Source organism: Trichoderma citrinoviride (genome assembly GCF_003025115.1).
Source record: "Trichoderma citrinoviride strain TUCIM 6016 unplaced genomic scaffold BBK36scaffold_2, whole genome shotgun sequence".
Classification (NCBI taxonomy): domain Eukaryota; kingdom Fungi; phylum Ascomycota; class Sordariomycetes; order Hypocreales; family Hypocreaceae; genus Trichoderma; species Trichoderma citrinoviride.
The window spans coordinates 381,376-400,128 of record NW_020194710.1 but is presented as its reverse complement, the minus strand read 5'-3'; the positions used below and the strand labels follow the sequence as shown (position 1 = coordinate 400,128).

General features: G+C 54.2%; 4 protein-coding genes across 4 annotated transcripts; 1 reads left to right on the top strand and 3 right to left on the bottom strand.

The window, feature by feature from the left end:
- Positions 1-877: 877 nt before the first annotated feature.
- On the bottom strand, positions 878-6,376 carry BBK36DRAFT_1186904 (PLU-1-domain-containing protein; the record flags this gene model as incomplete). The annotated part of the gene is made up of 4 exons (XM_024896513.1): positions 878-2,066; positions 2,144-5,493; positions 5,581-5,610; positions 5,954-6,376. 4 exons carry the CDS (start codon positions 6,374-6,376, stop codon positions 905-907), a joined length of 4,965 nt encoding a protein of 1,654 aa, XP_024752687.1. The 3' UTR covers positions 878-904.
- Positions 6,377-10,005: 3,629 nt separating this feature from the next.
- Positions 10,006-11,013, bottom strand: BBK36DRAFT_1109503 (hypothetical protein; the record flags this gene model as incomplete). The annotated part of the gene is made up of 2 exons (XM_024889487.1): positions 10,006-10,687; positions 10,778-11,013. The coding sequence occupies 2 exons, from the start codon at positions 11,011-11,013 to the stop codon at positions 10,006-10,008; spliced, it is 918 nt and encodes a 305-aa protein (XP_024752686.1).
- Positions 11,014-11,370: 357 nt separating this feature from the next.
- BBK36DRAFT_1134191 (hypothetical protein) lies at positions 11,371-12,783 on the bottom strand (the record flags this gene model as incomplete). Its single annotated transcript, XM_024892222.1, has 1 exon — positions 11,371-12,783. A coding segment is annotated over one exon (1,413 nt), but the record flags the coding sequence as incomplete, so codon positions are not given.
- A 498-nt stretch (positions 12,784-13,281) lies between these two features.
- Positions 13,282-14,784, top strand: BBK36DRAFT_1134190 (DEAD-domain-containing protein). Its single transcript, XM_024892221.1, has 4 exons — positions 13,282-13,404; positions 13,472-14,512; positions 14,572-14,696; positions 14,729-14,784. The coding sequence occupies exons 1-3, from the start codon at positions 13,296-13,298 to the stop codon at positions 14,628-14,630; spliced, it is 1,209 nt and encodes a 402-aa protein (XP_024752684.1). The 5' UTR covers positions 13,282-13,295; the 3' UTR covers positions 14,631-14,696; positions 14,729-14,784.
- The last annotated feature ends 3,969 nt before the right edge of the window (positions 14,785-18,753 follow it).

Genomic DNA, 18,753 nt, shown 5'->3' with positions numbered 1-18,753 from the left:
GGCCGATGGAGACGTGGCGTAGGGGGGAGACGCCATGGTTGCCCGTGTGTGAGAGCCTCGGGGCAGATAGGGCAAGTGAGGGCGGAAGTGAGTTGATGCAAGAAGCAGAGATGCAGCTGGTGAGGCCGATGTGAGGAAAGCCCGGCTTGACCTTGCCAATGACGAGGCACGCGTTTCGCCATGTACTGTCTCCGAGCATGGGCCGTCAAGCGGGATATCACGTGACCTGAAAGCCGCTTCATGACTAATTACCGCTAGGTTGTATCAGGCTAGGCATTCTTCTTTCTATGTACTACTAGGTACTTGGTTGGCTCAATGCATAAACTTGAAGACGACTTCTTCAAAATATCCCTTACAACTTGTCCTTTCTCTGCAAGATATCATTATAAAGACAAAACATCCAATTGAATTAGTTCAATCGTCTAAAATTAACACTAATTTCTCTGGCTTTTCTTCATGTATCAAGGGATACCTTAGATACCCGGCTTCCCTCTTCCACCCCCCAAAGGCCGCAATGAAAACCGGCAATAGTAAATCGAAGAACAAAACAGTCGAAATAAACTATTTGCAAAAAGAAAGCAGAAGCGGTGCACATATCTCTTCCCTCAAAAGCATTAGCGTCATCCGCCCAAAGTGCAAGGCCCTTCCAACCAACCAGGCACTCCCCATGCGCCTCATGTCGTCGATGGACAAAGGAGAAGAAGCCATGCCGCATCCAGGTATTACAAGCATACGAAAAGTCCGTTCCGGTTGGTATCGATGACCAAAAAAAACTCCCAGATCCTCCCAAGAAACAAAACAATGAACCGAATAAAAGACGAGGGAGGCAAAGACAACACCCAAGCCGCGCTGCGACCGCCCTCTTTCTTCGCCTCTCCCGTTGCCCAAGAACAAACAAATCAACCTACTCCCCATCCAACATTGCGTCCAGCCCGTTCCGCTCGCTTTCTAATAAGTCTGCTGTGACGTTTCCATTCGCCATCGTGGTATCTTTCTTCTTTTGATCTTCATCTTCGTCGGAGTGGATCATTTCTTTGAACATCTTCAGGTGAGCCTTGTTGGCGTCCTGCTGCTTCATGGTCTCGTCCAGATCAGCGGGGGTCATGGACCGTCGCTGATCACTCATGGATCTCTGTCTATTGTTCCAGACATCTGTTCCCCAAATTCTTTCCGCCGGATCTTTGCCGAGCTCGGTGTGTTTGAATATCCCGGTGGCCTTGTTCTTGTCTGCATCTGTATGCAGATTCATGCCCATGGTCGAGTCACCGGCGGCCAGGTGAGGGCCACCAGCTTCCAAGAAACTGGGGTGCAAGTTGCTCTCTGCCTCTGCGGACCCCAGCTTCAGACCACCTCTCTCCGAAGCCGACTCAGACTTCTCATCGCCATGTCCGTGCGAAGGGGCCGAGACGCTTGGGGTCGTCGAATGAGACGCGCGAGAAAAGTAAGTCTGCGGTCCGTACGCCGAGTTGTGAGGGTTCGGTACGCTAGGCATAGCCGTCGGCGCTTGAGCCGCAGCTGCAGCCGCCTCCGCATTTGCAGCTTTCCGCCGCAAGCTGTTCGCTTTGCCCTTTGCGTGCTCCGGAAGGTCGTCCGGGTTGTCGACCCCGTACTCAACCAGCATTTTCTGGAGCTTAGTAGGGCGAGGCTTGCGCGTGCTCAGCGAGACTTGCAGGATTGGCGGCGGTTCTGGCGCGACCGGACACCACTTGTGAAGCTCCTGGCGGAAGAAGTTGGTCTCGTACGAGAGCAGGATCTCGGCGCCCTCAAGCTTTCGGAGGAAAAATCGCTGCGTTTCAGCCTCGGCTTCGGTCGAAAGAAGTGGATTGCAGTATTGAGCAATCTTATCTCTAAAGTTCTGCGCGTTATCTATAATCTGCCGAAGGACTTCTTCCTCTTCCGGCTGGAAGGGTAGGCCCGGTATCTCGTCGGCAAGGGCAATGAGGTCCTCCAGCTTCGGTCGGGAAGCATCGCGAGGGATCTTCATTCTCCAGTCACATATCGGGCAAGTGTATTTGTCGTCCTCTTTCACTTTGCCCCGGGCAATCTTGAGGCATTTGTAGTGATACCTAGTGGAGGATATGTGAGCGTTCAAGCGCCTCTCGCTATACGGCTTAGGGGGGCGTGCATTCCAGCAAAGACTTACCATTCGTGGCAGAGCTCGCACTCAATCATCATACCAGCTTCAATCTTCCGGCATATGCAAAACACCTGCCTTGATCGCGGATCCTCCCAACGATTGCCCCCGGCCTCCGGACTGGCTTCTCTTGAAACAGGCTCTCCCGGAAGACGAGGCGTATCGTGGTCCGTGTCGAAGCAGTCGGTATTCCGCTCGAGTACATGCTCCAGATGGCTTTTGAGAATATGCAAAGGCGCATTCGACTTGCCGAATAGCTTCTTTCCCCTCCGCATCCAATCTTCATGCCGTTTCCTCTCGTTCTCCAAGTCGACGGTACCGGCGGGCTTAGAATTGAGATCATCCAGCTTTCTAGTGATCTCGACGACTTCGGAGTATTTAGGTCGCTTTCTATAATCAGTCTCGCGACACCGCTCGATGAGATCAATGATTTGCCGGTGCGCCTCGCGCTGCTTGTGAAGTATCTGGTCGACGGCGGCAAGGGTCTCGCGGGAAACGGGAAGAGCATTGGCCTGTACCTGAGCCGTGAGTGCCTCCAGCTGAGGATAGTGGACAAACTCGGCATGAGTGAGCTCCCTGGCCTTTGCCTCCCAGGCTTGGCCAGCCTGCAGCTTGTCGCGGTAGTACTTTAAGTGATCGTTGTAGTTGGGGATCTCGAGCCGCTCGCCCTCCTGGATGATTTCCTGCACTTCCGCCAACAGCAGAAATGCGCCGCGGCTTGCCCTAGCTTTTTCGTTCCAGCGCAGCTCTTCCAATCTCCGAGACAAGGCATCCAGCTCGGGAGTGTCAATGTTGAAACTGCGACCCTCTTCAATCAACTCCTCAATCACCCCGATAGGAGAGGCGATGTTTTGTTTTAGAACCGTGGCGGCATTTTCTTGGAATTGCTTGACGGCGGCTGCTCGTTCCTGAAGCTGTGCAATCTCGGGACAGTCGAAGCCGATATGCTCTGCCTCCGCAAGCAGACGATGAATGTTGCTGACGTGGCGCGACTCTTTTTCTTTGTCTTTCTGGTCGTTATTGGCGCTTCCACGACGCCCGTTGCTCTGCCAGACCTTCTCGTTCTTGCGGCGATTCTGCTGCTTCCTGACAATGTAATTGGTGGCTTCCTCGACCCAATCGTTACACTTGTCAACAAATTCTTTCAGAATGGGTAGCGAAGCGAGCTCATAGGGGATCTTCTCGCCCTCGTGTAGAAGCGTCCGGAGAGACTTGAGAGAGGGTGTAGCTTCCTCTTCTAGGAGCTTCTCGTACTTTTCTTCCCAGGCTTCAGGAGTGCGTGCTTTTTCCGAGACCTTTTGGAATATCGACGTCATATCCTGTTCAGTCTTGCGATAGATGAGCGTGTGCTCCTCGCCCCTGAGGCGCTTTTCTTCCGACAAGTCGCAGCATGGATGGCTCCCTGCATGGAGAATGCACAAGATTTTTCCGGTGCGGTGACACTTGAAGCGAGATAAAAAGGCAAAAGCCTTGCAGTAGCTGCAGCACTGCTCCTCTTCGTCGTGGACATCGCTATCGTCGATCCTGAACGTAAGCGGGCAGGAGTCCTCGCTTCCGCCGGTGATGTGACAGTTGTGAGGGAAATCTCTGGTATGCCTTGCGAGGAACTCCTCTCTCTGTGCTCGTTCTCGTTGACTGATGCGATCGAGAGCCGGCGCAAGCCATTTGGCTGTCTGGATGGTAAGACCCGAAGTCACGCTCCCTTCGGCGGCTGTCCACAAAAGCTCATCGTGGGAAAAGCACGGCTGCCGGCGGAATAGCTGCAATCTCTCGACTCCCGCCTGGCCGAATTTCTCCCAATCGCAGGGAGCAAAGTTGACAGCCTCGTTGAAGTTGAAGCCATGATTGAACCCGGCGTGATAGGCTTGCGGGAATGTGATGACGAACTGGCCAGCCCTCTGGTCCAATGCGTAGACGCGCACGCCTGCTTTCTTCAACTGCTCTGGTGTGAGGAGCGTCACCAACTGGAAGAGCAAATCCGGCTGGGTCTCGAACAGCTCCGGCACAGCCTCCTTCATTGCCTGTTCAAACTTTTCGGCGTCTTCTCCAGGTATGCCGTACCACGTCTTGGTCGCACCCAGATGCTGGTAGTTAGCCGAATAGGCATAATGATCCTCGTTGTGCCAGCAAAACGTGGAGAAGATCATGCCCACATAGACCCAAGGCACGGTCATGCCCGAGATGTCGGTTTTGATATGCCTGAAGAGACTGTCTTGGTGGAATGGGAGAACGTTGAGGTTCCAGGGATCGGTGGCATACGGGTTGTTCGGGTGCTTCTCGACGGTAGGGAAGCCCGAGCCGTGGGTGGTGCAATGGATATCGGCGCCGTACTCAACCTCGACAGTCTCTTCCAAGTCAGCCACCAGGCGCCAGAACTCTCGCTCGACGTCTTCTTCGGTGACAGGTCTGTGGCACTGGAGAGTCTCGTCAAACGGCATCTTCTGCTCAAAGTAGCCCTGCTTGAAATCGTTTGCCTTTTGTTGAAACTGCTTCAGCGAGTATAGGCCTCCTTCCTCGAAGCCAAAATGACCGTCTCCCACCAAGCAGCGCGGGCAGTTCCACTCTGCCTCGGGCTTTCGCTTGAGCGGCGGATCCAGGCAAGGGCCGTGGTATGCATGGTCGCAAGACTCGCAAACCAGCAGAGCTCCACTGTCCTCGCCCCGTCCACAGTTTTCGCACTTGCCTCCGGCAGCGGCGCCCTCTTCCCGAGGAATTCTAGGGACAGAGGGCCGGAAGACAGTCATGTGCGAACCAGCTACGGTGGGCACATTGTCCTTCTTGAGGCGCTTGCTGCGCCGGCTGGCCATGTCGGCGTCGTCCTTGTCGGCATCACCTTCCTTCTTAATAGGGTCTGCCGGACTGCCGACGCTCAACTGCCGTTTCAGGGCAGCAGCGGAGCCGAGGCCCGATGGTCGCGCTTCGGGGGTATTTCTCGCGGACGTGGCGGGGCTGTCATATCGCTTGGAATCCGGTGTGAAACTTTTACTCTCGCCGTTGGCGGCACGGTTGACGCTGGTAAAGCCTGAATTGACCGCGGTGAAGCCGCCGTTGGTGTTTATGGCTGTAAAGCCAGAGGTGGGCTTTGCCGCCGTGGGAGCTGGCAGCGCATCGGTCATGGGTGTGTCTCGGTCCACCTCTCTTTTTCCAGCGACGCTGCTCTGGAGGGCATCCGAGGCCTGTCGGGCGGGCGATGCCCCTCGAATGCTGCTCGGTGTGTTGACGGCAGACGGCTTTACCGGCGTATGTGCGGGGCTCGGGGTCAGAGGACCACCATACTCCTGCTCAAGCTGCTGATGTACTCCTGGTTTCGCAAGACGCAGATAGTCTTCATAAGGGCAGAGCCACCGTTGGAAGGAGTTCTTGAGCGACGTGGACAAGGATGACATGATCTTGCCGCTGTAGCCGAGATCTCTGCCGATTTCAGCCCATTTCTTGAGCTTGCACACCTTGTCGAATCCGCCTCTGGATTCGACAGCCTTTTTCAGGCGAAACAGATCGAGGGGTTTCTTGTCCACATATGGCAGACGATGTAGGTTGTTTCCCTGCTGTTTGTGAAACTTGGAGAGACCATCGAGATAGGTAAGATTGGCCCTCGTGCCTGGGAGAAAAGATTAATAAGCAAAAGGGACTCTTCGAGGGGTTCGTCTTCCTGCTTCAAGGGGACAAGCAGGATTCTGCTGTAAAAGATGGAGACTTACTGCCTTCGACGGAGTTCAATTCTTGCTTTCGAGTTCGGAAGTGAAACTTCTAGTCAACTTGTCAGCGAACTGTACCGCTAGGCACGTCACCCGACCCAGGTCGGCGCAAAAGTATGCATACCTCAGTATCAATCGCGAAATCAGGGTTCCATGAATCTGGCGGAATAATCTTGCAAATGCCGTACTGAGATGCCTCGGGAGCAATTTTCTGGATGTATTGCAGGGGGTCGCGCCACTCGGTTTCTGACGGACAGTAGGTCGGGGCTTCTGATATGCCGTGCGGCCGTGTTTTCTTCTTGAGCGGCTCCCGCACAGCCGTGGGCTGGCCGCGTCTCTCGACTGAGGTGAGGTCCAATGGCGCGCTGACCATGGAGCTCAGCGGCACCGGTGGATTTGTAGGATGATAGCCGTTGGAGTTGACCTTGTGCTTCGGCTTCGACGACGAGGAGGCCGCGGATGCCCCAATCGCAGGCGAGCTGCGCGAACTGGCATTGGTACTGCTGGCAGCGGCGGCGGCCGCGCTGAGGGAGGCAGTCGGTGCCATGGCGCAAACGGGTTCCAGACCCTAGAATTTCGGAGCGGCACAGGCGTGGATTGGGAGCAGGCGCAGGCGATTTCTTGGTAGGATGCGAAGAGGGGCGAGGCAGCCGAGAAAGCTCATATGACGAGACACCTATCGTGAAGGCTCAATCCATATGGCATCATGTATGCGAGGGAGGATGCGTCTCGAGCCGGGGCAAGTCGAGACGTGATGGCCGCGGCTCTCTGTCCCGAGCCCGGCACGGCGAAAAGAGGCGATGGCGACGAGATGCGGCGGATCGCGGGCTCGACTAGCGAGGTATCTTGTGAGCGTAAGCGGGTGAACTCGAGGGCTCGAATCGGTGCTGCAGAAGAATCAAGATGCAAAACAGAGACGGAGCCCAGCACGGGCACGTGGAACATGGAAGAGCGGCGCAACTAACACGAAGGGCAGGGCAGGGCAGCGGGAGAGAGACCAGAGACATACATACAGATACAGGGCCGGGGCGTGCTGTCTTATTAGAGTCGGGCTGTTGGTGGGAGATGAAGGAAAGAGTGAAAACGAGGGCAGAGGGTCAAGGGAGCCGCAGAGGCACAAGGCTGAGAGAGTCTGCGAGTCTGTTGGCCCTTTTTTGGTGGTGCAGATGCCGGAGCGAGATTGGATATGAGAGAGAGAGAGAGTAGAGAGTGGGCGGAGTGCAAGTGCAAGTAAGTGCCAGTGCAAGTGGAAATCAAATGGGTCGAGGCTTCCGGCGTGAAGGTGCAGCGCAGCGCAGCGCAGGACGTTCCTGGCAGAACCACTGCAGTCAACTGCACTTGCGCTGAAGAGGGACCGGGCGGTACCTGTACGAGTACATTTAAATGCCAGTGCTGGGGCGTGCAAGTACAGAGTACCGGGTACGGCGCGCACAGAGCGACCGACAGGGACGAGGCCGTGGACGTCCACGCCGCTGACCGGCTCGTCGACACGCCGTAGCAGGTACTTTTCCCGTCTGCTGGATGCCTTCCAGGGCAGTTGTCTGCTTGCAGCGCCTTGCCGGCCAAACGGTACGCGCACGGCGGCCAGCAGGCGACCCACGGCAGGTATCCTGTACTTGGCCTCCCAGCTGGGCTGCGCTTGCCCTGCCAGGAGCTGTGCGCTGCAGCCAGCCAGGTGGTCCGTGTGGGTGGATCCAGGCCGTCTACAAGCCAATAGGCGGCCGCTGTCTCTGTGGACCCCGGGCGCTTTTCACTGGGCAAGTACCGCCGCTACGCCGTATGCAGCCTATCGCTGCTGCCGTTCGACTGCGCGCGTGGCTTCCGGAGTACATTGGAGGGACTACGGCCTGTCTTGCCCGGTGCTGCGAAGGGCAGCTGGGTCGCAGGCAGCTGGAGGTACCCGCCATGTGCCTCAGCCCGGAGAACGACAGGCGACGTTCCTCGTACCCTGCGGCGCGCATGATCGCGTACTCGGTACCTCGGCCGGACCGCTCTGGAGTCGTCGATTGATACGGCGTCTGCCGTGATGCGGTGCTGTGAGAGGCTCTGAGGTTCTGCTAGACTTTATTGGTGCAAGTAGGCGGTACTTGCGACGTCTTGAAGATCCAACCGAGCACATGCCCCGTTGGGCTTTTCTTGCTGCGGGCGATCCGGTCCAGGTCTTTTTGCTCGGATCCGCTGCAGTGCTGCCACCGCACCGATTCCGACGAGCGACGCAAGAAACCAAACACTTTGAAGTCGAGACCATAAGGTACGAATCGCACAGGGGATTTCATTCAGTATATTGTTTATACCATTTTGCCGAGACATGCAGATGGCTGGCGAAGTGCTGATGTTGAACGTCTGATGCGATGCACGTCAGTCCTGCTTCAGCCTGCATTGCGCCGCAACTTCTGATAGACGTCATCCAGACTTTCCGCTGCCGTTTTGACTTCCATTGGTGTCGCATCTGGCTTCTTCTTCTTCTTCTTCTTCTTCTTCTTCTTCCTCCCTCTCTTTTCCATTCTACAACGTTTCAATAGCGGCCGCCGTTGGGACACGACACGGCACGGCACGATAGATGCGCCAGTCATCGATCATGCAAGATACCTTACTGTGCATGTACAGACCAGCCCCACTAGAGACGACGTCCGCTCTTTGTCGCACTAGTAGTACCAGCAAAAGAGCCTGTTCGTCGTCTGCCAGGTACGCTTATTATGCTGTCCGGACTGCATGAAAATCATTTGCTTTCTCATCAAAGCGCCAGGTGAGGTATATTCTCGAATCAGATCTGCTTTATACCTGAAGTGTCTACCGTCATATTGTCCATCAGCCCTCCCACGAACCTTGCAAGGCACAGTTCTCAATGTGCGGTATCGCTTCATACGACAATGACACCAGGCGCCTCTCTCCTTCACCAACCGCAAGCACAGCGTGAGAGAAGATGGGACAAATCTACCCTACTCGCGCCGAGTCAGTTCCAAAACGCAAGCATGAAAATCATCCGCCACCCCGTATTTCCACATATTGACCTCATCCAAGCCAGACAACCACTTCTCTCGCCTCAACACCAAACCCAAGACTCAATCTCAACCCTAAGGAAAACCCCGACCGAGCCCCAAACCCCATTTCCTCCTCCTCGTGCGCCCTCCAGCCAAAAAGACCCAAATCTGATATGCGTCGTCGCACAGACAAGGATCAGGCCCGCGGCCACGAGCTACCGAACCAATCACACACCACTGAAGTCGGAAACAGGCCCAGGGGCCCCCCGTGTCCACAATTTGCCAGAGCAAGACCCGGCTGAAGCAGCCTCATGCGGTAAGCCAGAAAAGAGCGAAAAGTACTAGGATTCGCTTCAGTCCTCGATTCGCGAATTGTTCGTCCCCCCTCGTAAGCCTCATCAAAAGTCAAGAGTCAACGTCGCCTTGTTGGTCCCTTGTTCGACCCAAATCCGAGTGCTACCGCATCTTACCTGAGATTATAGTCGTATGCGGCTCTACCCTCACAAGACACGAGACACGAGACACAGAGAACATGCTTACTCACAAGGCAGATACAAAGTCCCATGCACTAAATTCCCAGGAGATCCGGCTTGTGTTTTGTCTTTGTCCACCGGCGAAGTTCTTTGGCTTCTTCTTCCTTCCAGATCTTCCATGTCCGCGCCTTGCCCTTTTCTGCAATCACCAGTTCCGAAGAAAAGCCCAGGTAACCACGGGGAAAAATAGAAATCCCCCACGCCGCGTTGTGCCGTCATCACCCCACCATCGTCAGATCCGCCCCGAGAGCATTGAGTCTAGAAGTTCGCATGTGCCTCGGGTAAAGCAAAGTACTTTTGCGCCCCTGGACGCTGCTGAACTTGCACCACAACGGCTGGAGTAATGCCAGGGACTAATCAGTCGCTGATTTATTGGCCGTCTTTGATCAATTGCAGTGAGTACATGTGATATTTCGTAGGCTGTAGGTTAAGCCCAGACGAGATCTGGAATCACATCCAGCCAAGCATAGCATCTCTGTTTGCACCATCGGCTGCATCCCGCCACTATAACAAATCTGAATCGCATCGCAAACCAAAACCCGAAACAGCCATCCAGGAGAAATTAGCATCCGCCCAAGCTTTCCCTATAATCATTATACTACCCCCCCTTAAACGCCATATGCCCATACCGTATCCAGATAACCTCGGGAGAACCGTCCCCATCACGAATCCTTCTTCGCCCGCTTCTTCTTCCTCAGCAGCTTCTCCACCTCGCCAGCCCCCCTCGTCCGCAAGCTCAGCTCCTTCATCATGTCCCCCCAACGTATCTCGCCGCCGCACGACGGGCATCTGCAGCCGTTGGGTATAACGACCCCTGGATCGTCGCCCGCCAGGGCATGCCTGCTCCAGCAGTCGACGTGTCCCATGGCCTCGCAGCCGTCGTTGGGGCACATTGCGTACAGGCCTTTACTGGGCTGCATCTCCGCCCTGCAATGAACGCATCGCCCTTCCCTCTCAAAAGAGACCGCGTCGTGCGCCTTCTCGATGTATTCGTGCATCGGAGAGTAGTCCAGCGGCAAGGCGTGAATCCCCCATGGGGTCGTCGACGAGCTGCTCGCAGATGGCCCAAAGTCGGTCAATATCTTCAAGCCCGGAGCAACGGGGATCTCGCTCGCCCGTGTCCAGCGCTCCCATGCGCTGTGAGCGTCCTGACTGAAGAAATGCAGGTTGAGCGGCCACCGTGAAAAGCTCGGCACCCTCGTAAGGAGGTGCAGATTCGACACGATGGACTTGAGGCTATGCGGCGCCTTCCTGGGCATGCCACTCTTTTTCCGCGACGTAGCCACCGTGATTCGCTCCTCTTTTGGTATATGAGTAGTAAGATGCGGGTTGTTCAGAGCCCATCTTGTTAAAGGGCGTGAAAGTCAGCACATTGAACGCAAAACTCAACCCCCCCCCCCTCCTTCGCGCTACCCCATTTGGCATCGAACCTACTCAAACTTCAGAGCTGCGATGGAGCTCGGGAATCCAGAGACCAAGACGGCCATCTCCCACGGCCTGAGGCTGTCGCGTGACGTGCGTGCGGCGCCGCCTTTGGCCTCGCCGTTGTGCTGCCTGAGCCGCCGGGGCGGGTTTGGCGTGGATCCGACGTATATCGATGCATGCCTCACGGTAGAGCGCAGAACATAGACCACATACAGCGCCGGGATGGGCTTGGCGAGGCCTGACATGCCTACATGTGTTCTTGATCACCACATGGAGTGATTGAGGGCCTATTTTTCTCAATAACAGTGTTGATATTGTTGATATCGGGTAGCTTGTGTAACTGGTATGTAGAAGTCATGAAAAAGCGTCTGTAGAACGCAGGTTAACTGTTATATCAAATTTGATGACTAAGCAATACACAACATGGATACGCCGCCCTTGATGCAGGACGTGATACCCAGGGACACGGCAGCCATATGAGCTGATGATTCCAGATATGGTATTTGATCCCTTCATTATACTCTAATCGCCGATAATACCGAGCAAGTTGTTCCCTAAATGACATATCCACAAACTCCCAACTATGACACATGAAGAACCATTCAAAGCAGACCCTGCTTCTGTAGATCGTAGTAGACCTTCTCCGGCATGACGTTTCCTTCGCCATCCTCCATCTGGATGACGCTGCCGTCGTCAATCTTGCCCCTCTTCCTCTCCTTCTGAATCTTTTCCCAGAGCCTCAGGGCCTCGTCAATCCCCGTAATGTCCCTGAACAGACTGGTGTTGGTGATGCCCAGGCATTTCAGGCCATACACGTGGCGGGCCTCGTTGAAGTGCTTGTCAAAGGCGCGTCGGCCCATGTAGACAAAGTTGCCGCAGATCTCGCATGGGAACTCCACGCCGAGGCCATGCAGTCGATACAGCCAGAACGGGATGGGCTTGCCATCCCAGGCCAGAGGAAGCTTGAGGGGGTTGTATATCTTTTCTTCGCCGTCCTCGCCTTCGCCTTCTCCCTCATCCATCGGCTCATATCGCGTCTCGCTCGCGTTGAGGAGGTTCTCCAGTTCCTGCTGGCGCTCCCTTTCCGTCATTCCTTGCTTGCGTTCGACGTTGACGCGCGTGTCGCTCCGCTCAGTACTCATGGCACTGGCCAGGCGCTTGATTCTGTATTCGCGCTCTGCAACAGCTCGCTCTTTCAGCCTAGTCGCGGAGACGGCTCCCTTCCCTGAGCCGTTTGCTGATGGCGCAGAGTCCGCCTGCCGCTGGCTTCGCTGCTCTGCGGCTTTGATGTGCTTTCGTCCCTTGAGGTGGTTCTTGTAGACGTTTTCGTTGGCAAACTCCTTCTCGCAATCGTCGCACCATATGGCATCTCCTGTGCGCTGTTTGGCAGGCGCTGCCTGTTCCAGGGACCAACCCTCTACTTCGTCTTTTGCCCAAGCCTCCTCGAACTCTTTGTCAAATGACTGCAAGATCTTGTCCACGTTCTCCAACGGCCGGGTGCGTCGCATGAACGACTCGAGATAGTCACTCAACTCTCCGAGGTATTTGAAGTATTGGTCATTAAGCTTCTCATTCCGCTTGACCCCCCCGAAACCGGGAGCAAAGTTGTCAAACTGCTCGAGATACTGCAGATAGCTCAGGCGCTTGACGTTGTTCAGGTTGAGGAAAGACTCGTGGCAGATGTTCAGATCAAAGAAGCGTCCATAAGCCTCCTCTCCCGAGAAGAGAGAGTCGACAATGGAGGGCAAGGGTTCTGATGGATCGCCATGCTTCGACACCTTGTATCGCTGCTCTGAGTTCTCTGCCGGCTCATTGGGGTATCTCGCGTGATGTTCTCGAATGTCCTTGAACTGACGATAAAACTCTTCAAAGGGGTCTCCGGTGCCGATTTGCTGGATCTCTCGCGCCCGGCTGCCGTTCTCGTCTTGATATATATTGATTAGGTTCTGAGACTGGGCTTGGATCTGGTCCAGCAGCTGGGCGACTTCGTGATCGCGATTGAGGCGGTCGCGGATCTAGAACAACAGGGTTGATCAGCAGCCGCAGAAGACGAGGCAAACGCAAGACGGGGAGCTCACATGCTTGGGGTCCTCGCGCATACGATCCGCGATGCCCTGTTCCAGGCGCTCGAGGTCCTCGTGGATGTACCGCTGCTCTTCTAGGACCAACATTCTGCAGCGCTCTGGCGTCGATAGGAATGAGGAGCGGAATCTCGAAAGAAGAGGCAAAATCGATGCGGAATCAACAGAGAATCGCTGCTTTCGCCAAAGGCATCAGTTGGTTTGGTTACTCCGTAGAAAGCACCAAGGCTGGTCGCGTTCAAGAAAGATGCTGGGGCAAAAGTGGCTTATCGGTTTGGCCGAAGTATTGCCGCCAGCACACCCCGTTATCGCTGCAAGCCAAAAGTTTTGGGGCCGCCACCGAGATGCCAACGACCGACCTGACATCAACCACGGGCTATTGGCGAACTCAGCAGAAGAACCCATCTCGAGACCCATCAATACACATCAACGCACGTCGCTACATCATGGCTGAAGGCGCTGGAGGAATTGACCGCAAAGCGGACGAGCGGATGGAGTTCTCCACCTCCAAAGAGGTGACGGTGCACCCGACTTTCGAGGCCATGTCGCTGAAAGGTAAGAGACGCCGCCGTCCATCAGCCGTCACAGTGTCGCCTGTTGCCTAACAATGACGCCTGTGCAGAGAACCTGCTGCGCGGCATCTACGCTTACGGCTACGAATCGCCATCCGCCGTCCAGTCGCGAGCCATCGTCCAGATCTGCAAGGGACGCGACACCATCGCGCAGGCCCAGTCCGGCACGGGAAAGACGGCCACCTTCTCGATCAGCATGCTGCAGGTTATTGACACAGCCGTGCGCGAGACGCAAGCCCTCGTCCTGTCGCCCACGCGAGAGCTGGCGACCCAGATCCAGTCGGTCGTCATGGCGTTGGGCGACTACATGAACGTCCAGTGCCACGCGTGCATCGGAGGCACCAATGTCGGGGAGGACATTCGCAAGCTGGACTACGGCCAACACATTGTGTCGGGTACGCCTGGGCGGGTAGCTGACATGATTCGACGACGCCATCTTAGGACGAGGCACATCAAGATGCTCATCCTGGACGAGGCCGACGAGCTCCTGAACAAGGGATTCCGAGAGCAGATCTACGACGTATATCGCTACCTGCCGCCAGCCACCCAGGTCGTGGTCGTCAGTGCCACTCTTCCCTACGATGTTCTCGATATGACGACCAAGTTCATGACCGACCCCGTTCGAATTCTTGTCAAGCGAGACGAGCTTACGCTGGAAGGCTTGAAGCAATACTTTATCGCCGTGGAGAAGGAAGACTGGAAATTTGACACTCTGTGTGACCTCTACGACACTCTCACCATTACCCAGGCCGTCATCTTCTGCAACACGCGCCGCAAGGTCGACTGGCTCACGGACAAGATGCGCGAGGCAAACTTCACCGTCAGCTCCATGCACGGCGATATGCCTCAGAAGGAACGCGACAGCATCATGCAGGACTTTAGACAGGGAAACAGCCGAGTCCTCATCTCGACCGACGTGTGGGCTCGTGGTATCGACGTGCAGCAGGTCAGTCTAGTTATCAACTACGACTTGCCCAGCAACCGAGAAAACTACATCCACCGCATCGGCCGCAGTGGACGGTTCGGCCGCAAGGGCGTGGCAATCAACTTTGTGACGACGGAGGACGTCCGCATCCTCCGAGACATTGAGTGTACGTTTTGTCTCACCCTCGCAGCTGCATGTTGACCAACGCTAACACGTTTGACTCAGTGTACTACTCAACGCAAATTGACGAGATGCCGATGAACGTGGCGGATCTCATCTCATGATCGACCCGTCTCCCTCGTGCACAATTGTGGCACATGGAACCAAGTAACATAAAAAGACGGGCACAGCATAACCGGGGAAGAATGTGCAGAGCCGAGGGCCAGGGGCACGCCCGGCTCTTTAATTGTGGAGGAAAGGGGTACCAAGTTTGATCAGGTGAGCCTTGTCTGCCCAGCACCGGTTTGCGCCTTGACCTTGCTGACTTTGAGTAAATAGATTGACTTCTCACCCTCTATCGTGTTGTCACAGCTTTGTTTGGACACTGGGGTTATGGATTTGTGGGCGTATACTACGCAATTGTTGTGCAGTAACGGATGTATGAATCGACGCAATGGACTAGCACTTGAATGAAACTGCCAAAACACGCTGTTAGATCGCATAGCCGATGACGGTTTCTAGTAATACAAACTGCCTTCAATGTGTCCTGTCTCAGCGCTCCATGACGAGAAAGTCTTGCCAACGATGTACAGCGTGAGGAATAGGAGCTCGACTAATAAGAATATCTTGTTTGCCAATGTAAACTGGCTCTGTCTTCCTGCTGAATCCAATTACATCCTCCCAGCCGCCTCCTCTGCCGAACGATGGTGCTCTTCCCCTCCCGGGAAGCCGATATGAAAAGACCTCCCTATCGACTCGGTACCAAACTCGGGAGCTCGGGAAAGTGGCCGTTTACCAATGTAAATGACAAGTCATATCTTCCCAGACCCGACATGTCGGAATCGATCAACAGGCAAAGCACGTTGTGTCCCCTTTCTCGAAATGGGGCATCACAGGATACGGTTACCGAATTTTGACGAGATAGTATGTAATTTATGACATATTTCTTCACAAGTTTGAGCGTTGAGAGGGCGTATATCCTTGGCAGACATGGGGGAGGGAAGATGTGCCACGGCTGGCAATGTTCTTCCCAATGGTATTAATTTACCTTTTTTTCTTGTTGATTTATCTTCATTGTGAACGTGCTTTGGAAGAGGAGACACATGGTTTTGCATCTGAGGGGCCTGGGTACCATGCACCAGGTACGTAGGTATGTTTGAAGCGGGAAAATGAACAGCAAAGGGCAAGGGAAGGGCAATTCCCCTACTTACCTATCCTTGCCCATTGCGAGGGGAGAGCAAGTTTTGGTAGCGAGAACCCATGGCATCTCCTCGTCATCATCATCCTCCTCTCCCCCTCCAGGGAGAATACAGTACATACATACCCTCGGCTCTCGTAACATTCTTTTTTTCCCCGGTTATGCTTGTGCCAGTTGGCGTGGACCAGCGGATGTTTGGGATGAAAAGAACGGGTTCCTGGTTGTCGGATGTCCGTGGTGGAAATTGGGGGGGAGGCTGGTGCAAGAGGAAGGGGGGCGGATTCATGTTGTCGCGTGACGGGCTTGTTTGGTACGACATTCACCGGAATCTCGTGTATTGTATGTAGTACTAGCCATGGTGTTTCGGATCGGTGATAATCTCTGTCTCAGTTGAATAATACCATTGTTCTTTTCTTGGGCGGGCTGGCTGGCTGACTGACTACTGCCGCAGTGTAATGTTATAGTGCAAGTACAGGCAAGCCGTTCTTCAGCTTGCCATTGGGAGCATCCTTTGCCTCCGTGCATGTTGATTTGAACAACTCCGACTGGGTACGGAGTGAATCTGAGACAATGACAGCAGCTTTCCAAGTCTCAAAGACAAATCAAGATGGCATAGTACTTTACATAGGTACCCAGCTACCCGATAGCTGGAGACAGAAAAGACGTTATTCCCGGTTCCTTTTCACCCCCCTTCCTTCGTCCACGACCGCATTGCGCATCTTTATTCAGGCCATGAGCAACGCAACATTGCAATGAATCAAAACCCTCGGAATCCAAATGCCCCCAAGTTTCATAGTGTTATTATTTTAACCGTCAGAAGTTCCCGTCGGCCCTTATGCAACGTGACAAAACAAGACAGCTTCCCTAAAAACCAACCCCCCGTCTCAGCTTCAGGGTAATGAGCTGCTACCTACATGTACGTCAGACATCACCACCATACTGTACACATTGGGAAAGCAAACAGCCTTTTTGCAGCTCGATCGCAATCTTAGTTCACCTACCTGCCTACGTAGGGTCGTCTCGTATCTTGAGGGGAGTTGGTCAGGAAGGTAAAGGTAAAGGTAGATCAAACCCGCCGTTCTGGTGATACATCAACTTATACGGCAGCTGTCTTGGCCAGGTACCTACCCGTACAGGAAGTGAGCAGCATGTATATCACATGCGCGTTAACGAAAGCCGTCACCAACAGCTACAGTACCTTTTTTACATAGCATGTACTTCTTCCCAAACGAGGCACCCTTTCCCGGAGAAAAAACAGCAAGGGGAGAGATTGTGACACTCTTCCTCATGATGAAATGATCTTCACCCAAGGAGGGCCATCTCCACGGAAAGCCTGTGACGCACGCCATCGACACAGCCTCCTCTCCCCCCTCCTCACGACGAACCTGGGAGTTTCTGTTTATTCACCTCTTCTCGCTACCGAGGGCCATATTTCCGGGTCTTTCGGGACGGGGGCAGGGAGGAAGGAGAGGGAATCATGGATGGATGGATGGATGTGGCATGGATGTGTTTCCGTTGGGTCGGTGTTCTAGACGGCGGCTAAGAAATTACACGTGTATCGGGCTTGTTTGATTGCACGAGACGTGAGGCCCTTGCAAATACAGACATCAGGACGTGATTCTCAGGATAAAAGGGTAAGGTACCTGATGTTTCATTCATGGAGTGCTACTACTAGTAGCTTGAAGTTTCCCTTGTTACTACTGTGGTTGTGATGCCGGAGTGTCGCAGTCCGCTTGAACCCCGAAGAGCCATTACAGAATAGGTACTCAATCGCGATGGAATCCATTCTGTAGCTGAACTCGATTAAGCACCATGAAACACTGAAACAAAGGCCAACAAAAAATTTGACAGAACATGGGTTGGAGGGGAAGGATACCTACGTAATAATATGTCAGATACAAGATAGAAAGAAGATGATGAAGAAGAGAAAACTTGATTGCATGGTGGAGCTGTGCGTCAATGAACGGATACCGAGATTTGGTCGCTCGCCCGGGATAGCGGCAGGGGTCCCTCTTTCGCGGGTTCTCGGGTCATGGATCATATTGCAGCTGGGAAGAGGAGAACGAGAGAGAGCAAAAATCAACAGAGAGAGAGAGAGAGAGAGAGAGAGAGAGAGAGAGAGAGCGCGGGAGAGAAGAGAGTGACCGGGACCAGAACTGTTTGTTTCATGAGCTTGGAGACCATTGACGCCTTGTCGTTGCTCGGTGTAGAGAAAAAAGGGTAGTAGCAGTATCAATCTTGGTGGACATGAATCGTCAAGCTGGCAAGCAGTAAGCAGTAGGGTTACAAAGTACGTGATAGCTCTCTCTTCCCGTCATACGCGGAATTTCTGGAGCTACTACTAGCAGCAAACAACTTACGATGGCCCGTTTCTTGGTCGCCTAATAACGCTTTATTTCTGCCATGATAGTGCCATCGGCGAATTGGGTCTTGTGGGCCTCTTTCGTTTCCACGGTCGCAAGCGTCTTGATGAGGATCGAACCCCATGGCCTGGAGAGGAGAGAGAGATTAGGTAGATATTTGCATCGCCGGACCTGTGTCCGCGCCACTGGGAGGGAAACGGAACAGGGGAGAGGGAATCCTGGTAGACGAAAAAGACGCCGAAACGACTCCGTGATTGGGAGAGGGAGAAGAAGGAAGAGGGATTATGAGAGACAACAGGAAGGACGAAAAGAGACAAGAGAGGGAAGAGAGCTCGCTTGAGTTGGCGGTGCTCCTTTTGGCTTAGTTGGCGTTGCAATTAATATCCGCGGGCGGTCCTACTGCTATGGATATCGTGGACGGAGTAGCTGGCAATAATACCTGTAGTACTACTGGTAGTAAGCATGGGAGATGACTCCACTGGAGCTTTACCAACTCCGGGCCTAGCTGACATGTGAGAGCGAGCTTCTCGTATGGATTCGGCATCATGACTGTTGGTTCGAGTGCGTCTGTCGTCGTGGTGAGTAGTACCTGTATTATCAAGTTGAGACGAGATGACACTGCATGGGATTAGCAGTTGTTCATCAGCATCGGGTCTGCATTCTGCACAACAAACCATCTTGTGCAAA

Bases quoted from the DNA above. Each gene is read 5' to 3' on its own strand.
- BBK36DRAFT_1134190 (XM_024892221.1), top strand. From the start codon at position 13,296: ATGGCTGAAGGCGCTGGAGGAATTGACCGCAAAGCGGACGAGCGGATG. The intron at 13,405-13,471 runs GTAAGAGACGCC...ACGCCTGTGCAG, and splicing joins CGAGGCCATGTCGCTGAAAG to AGAACCTGCTGCGCGGCATC. The intron at 14,513-14,571 runs GTACGTTTTGTC...CGTTTGACTCAG, and splicing joins CATCCTCCGAGACATTGAGT to TGTACTACTCAACGCAAATT.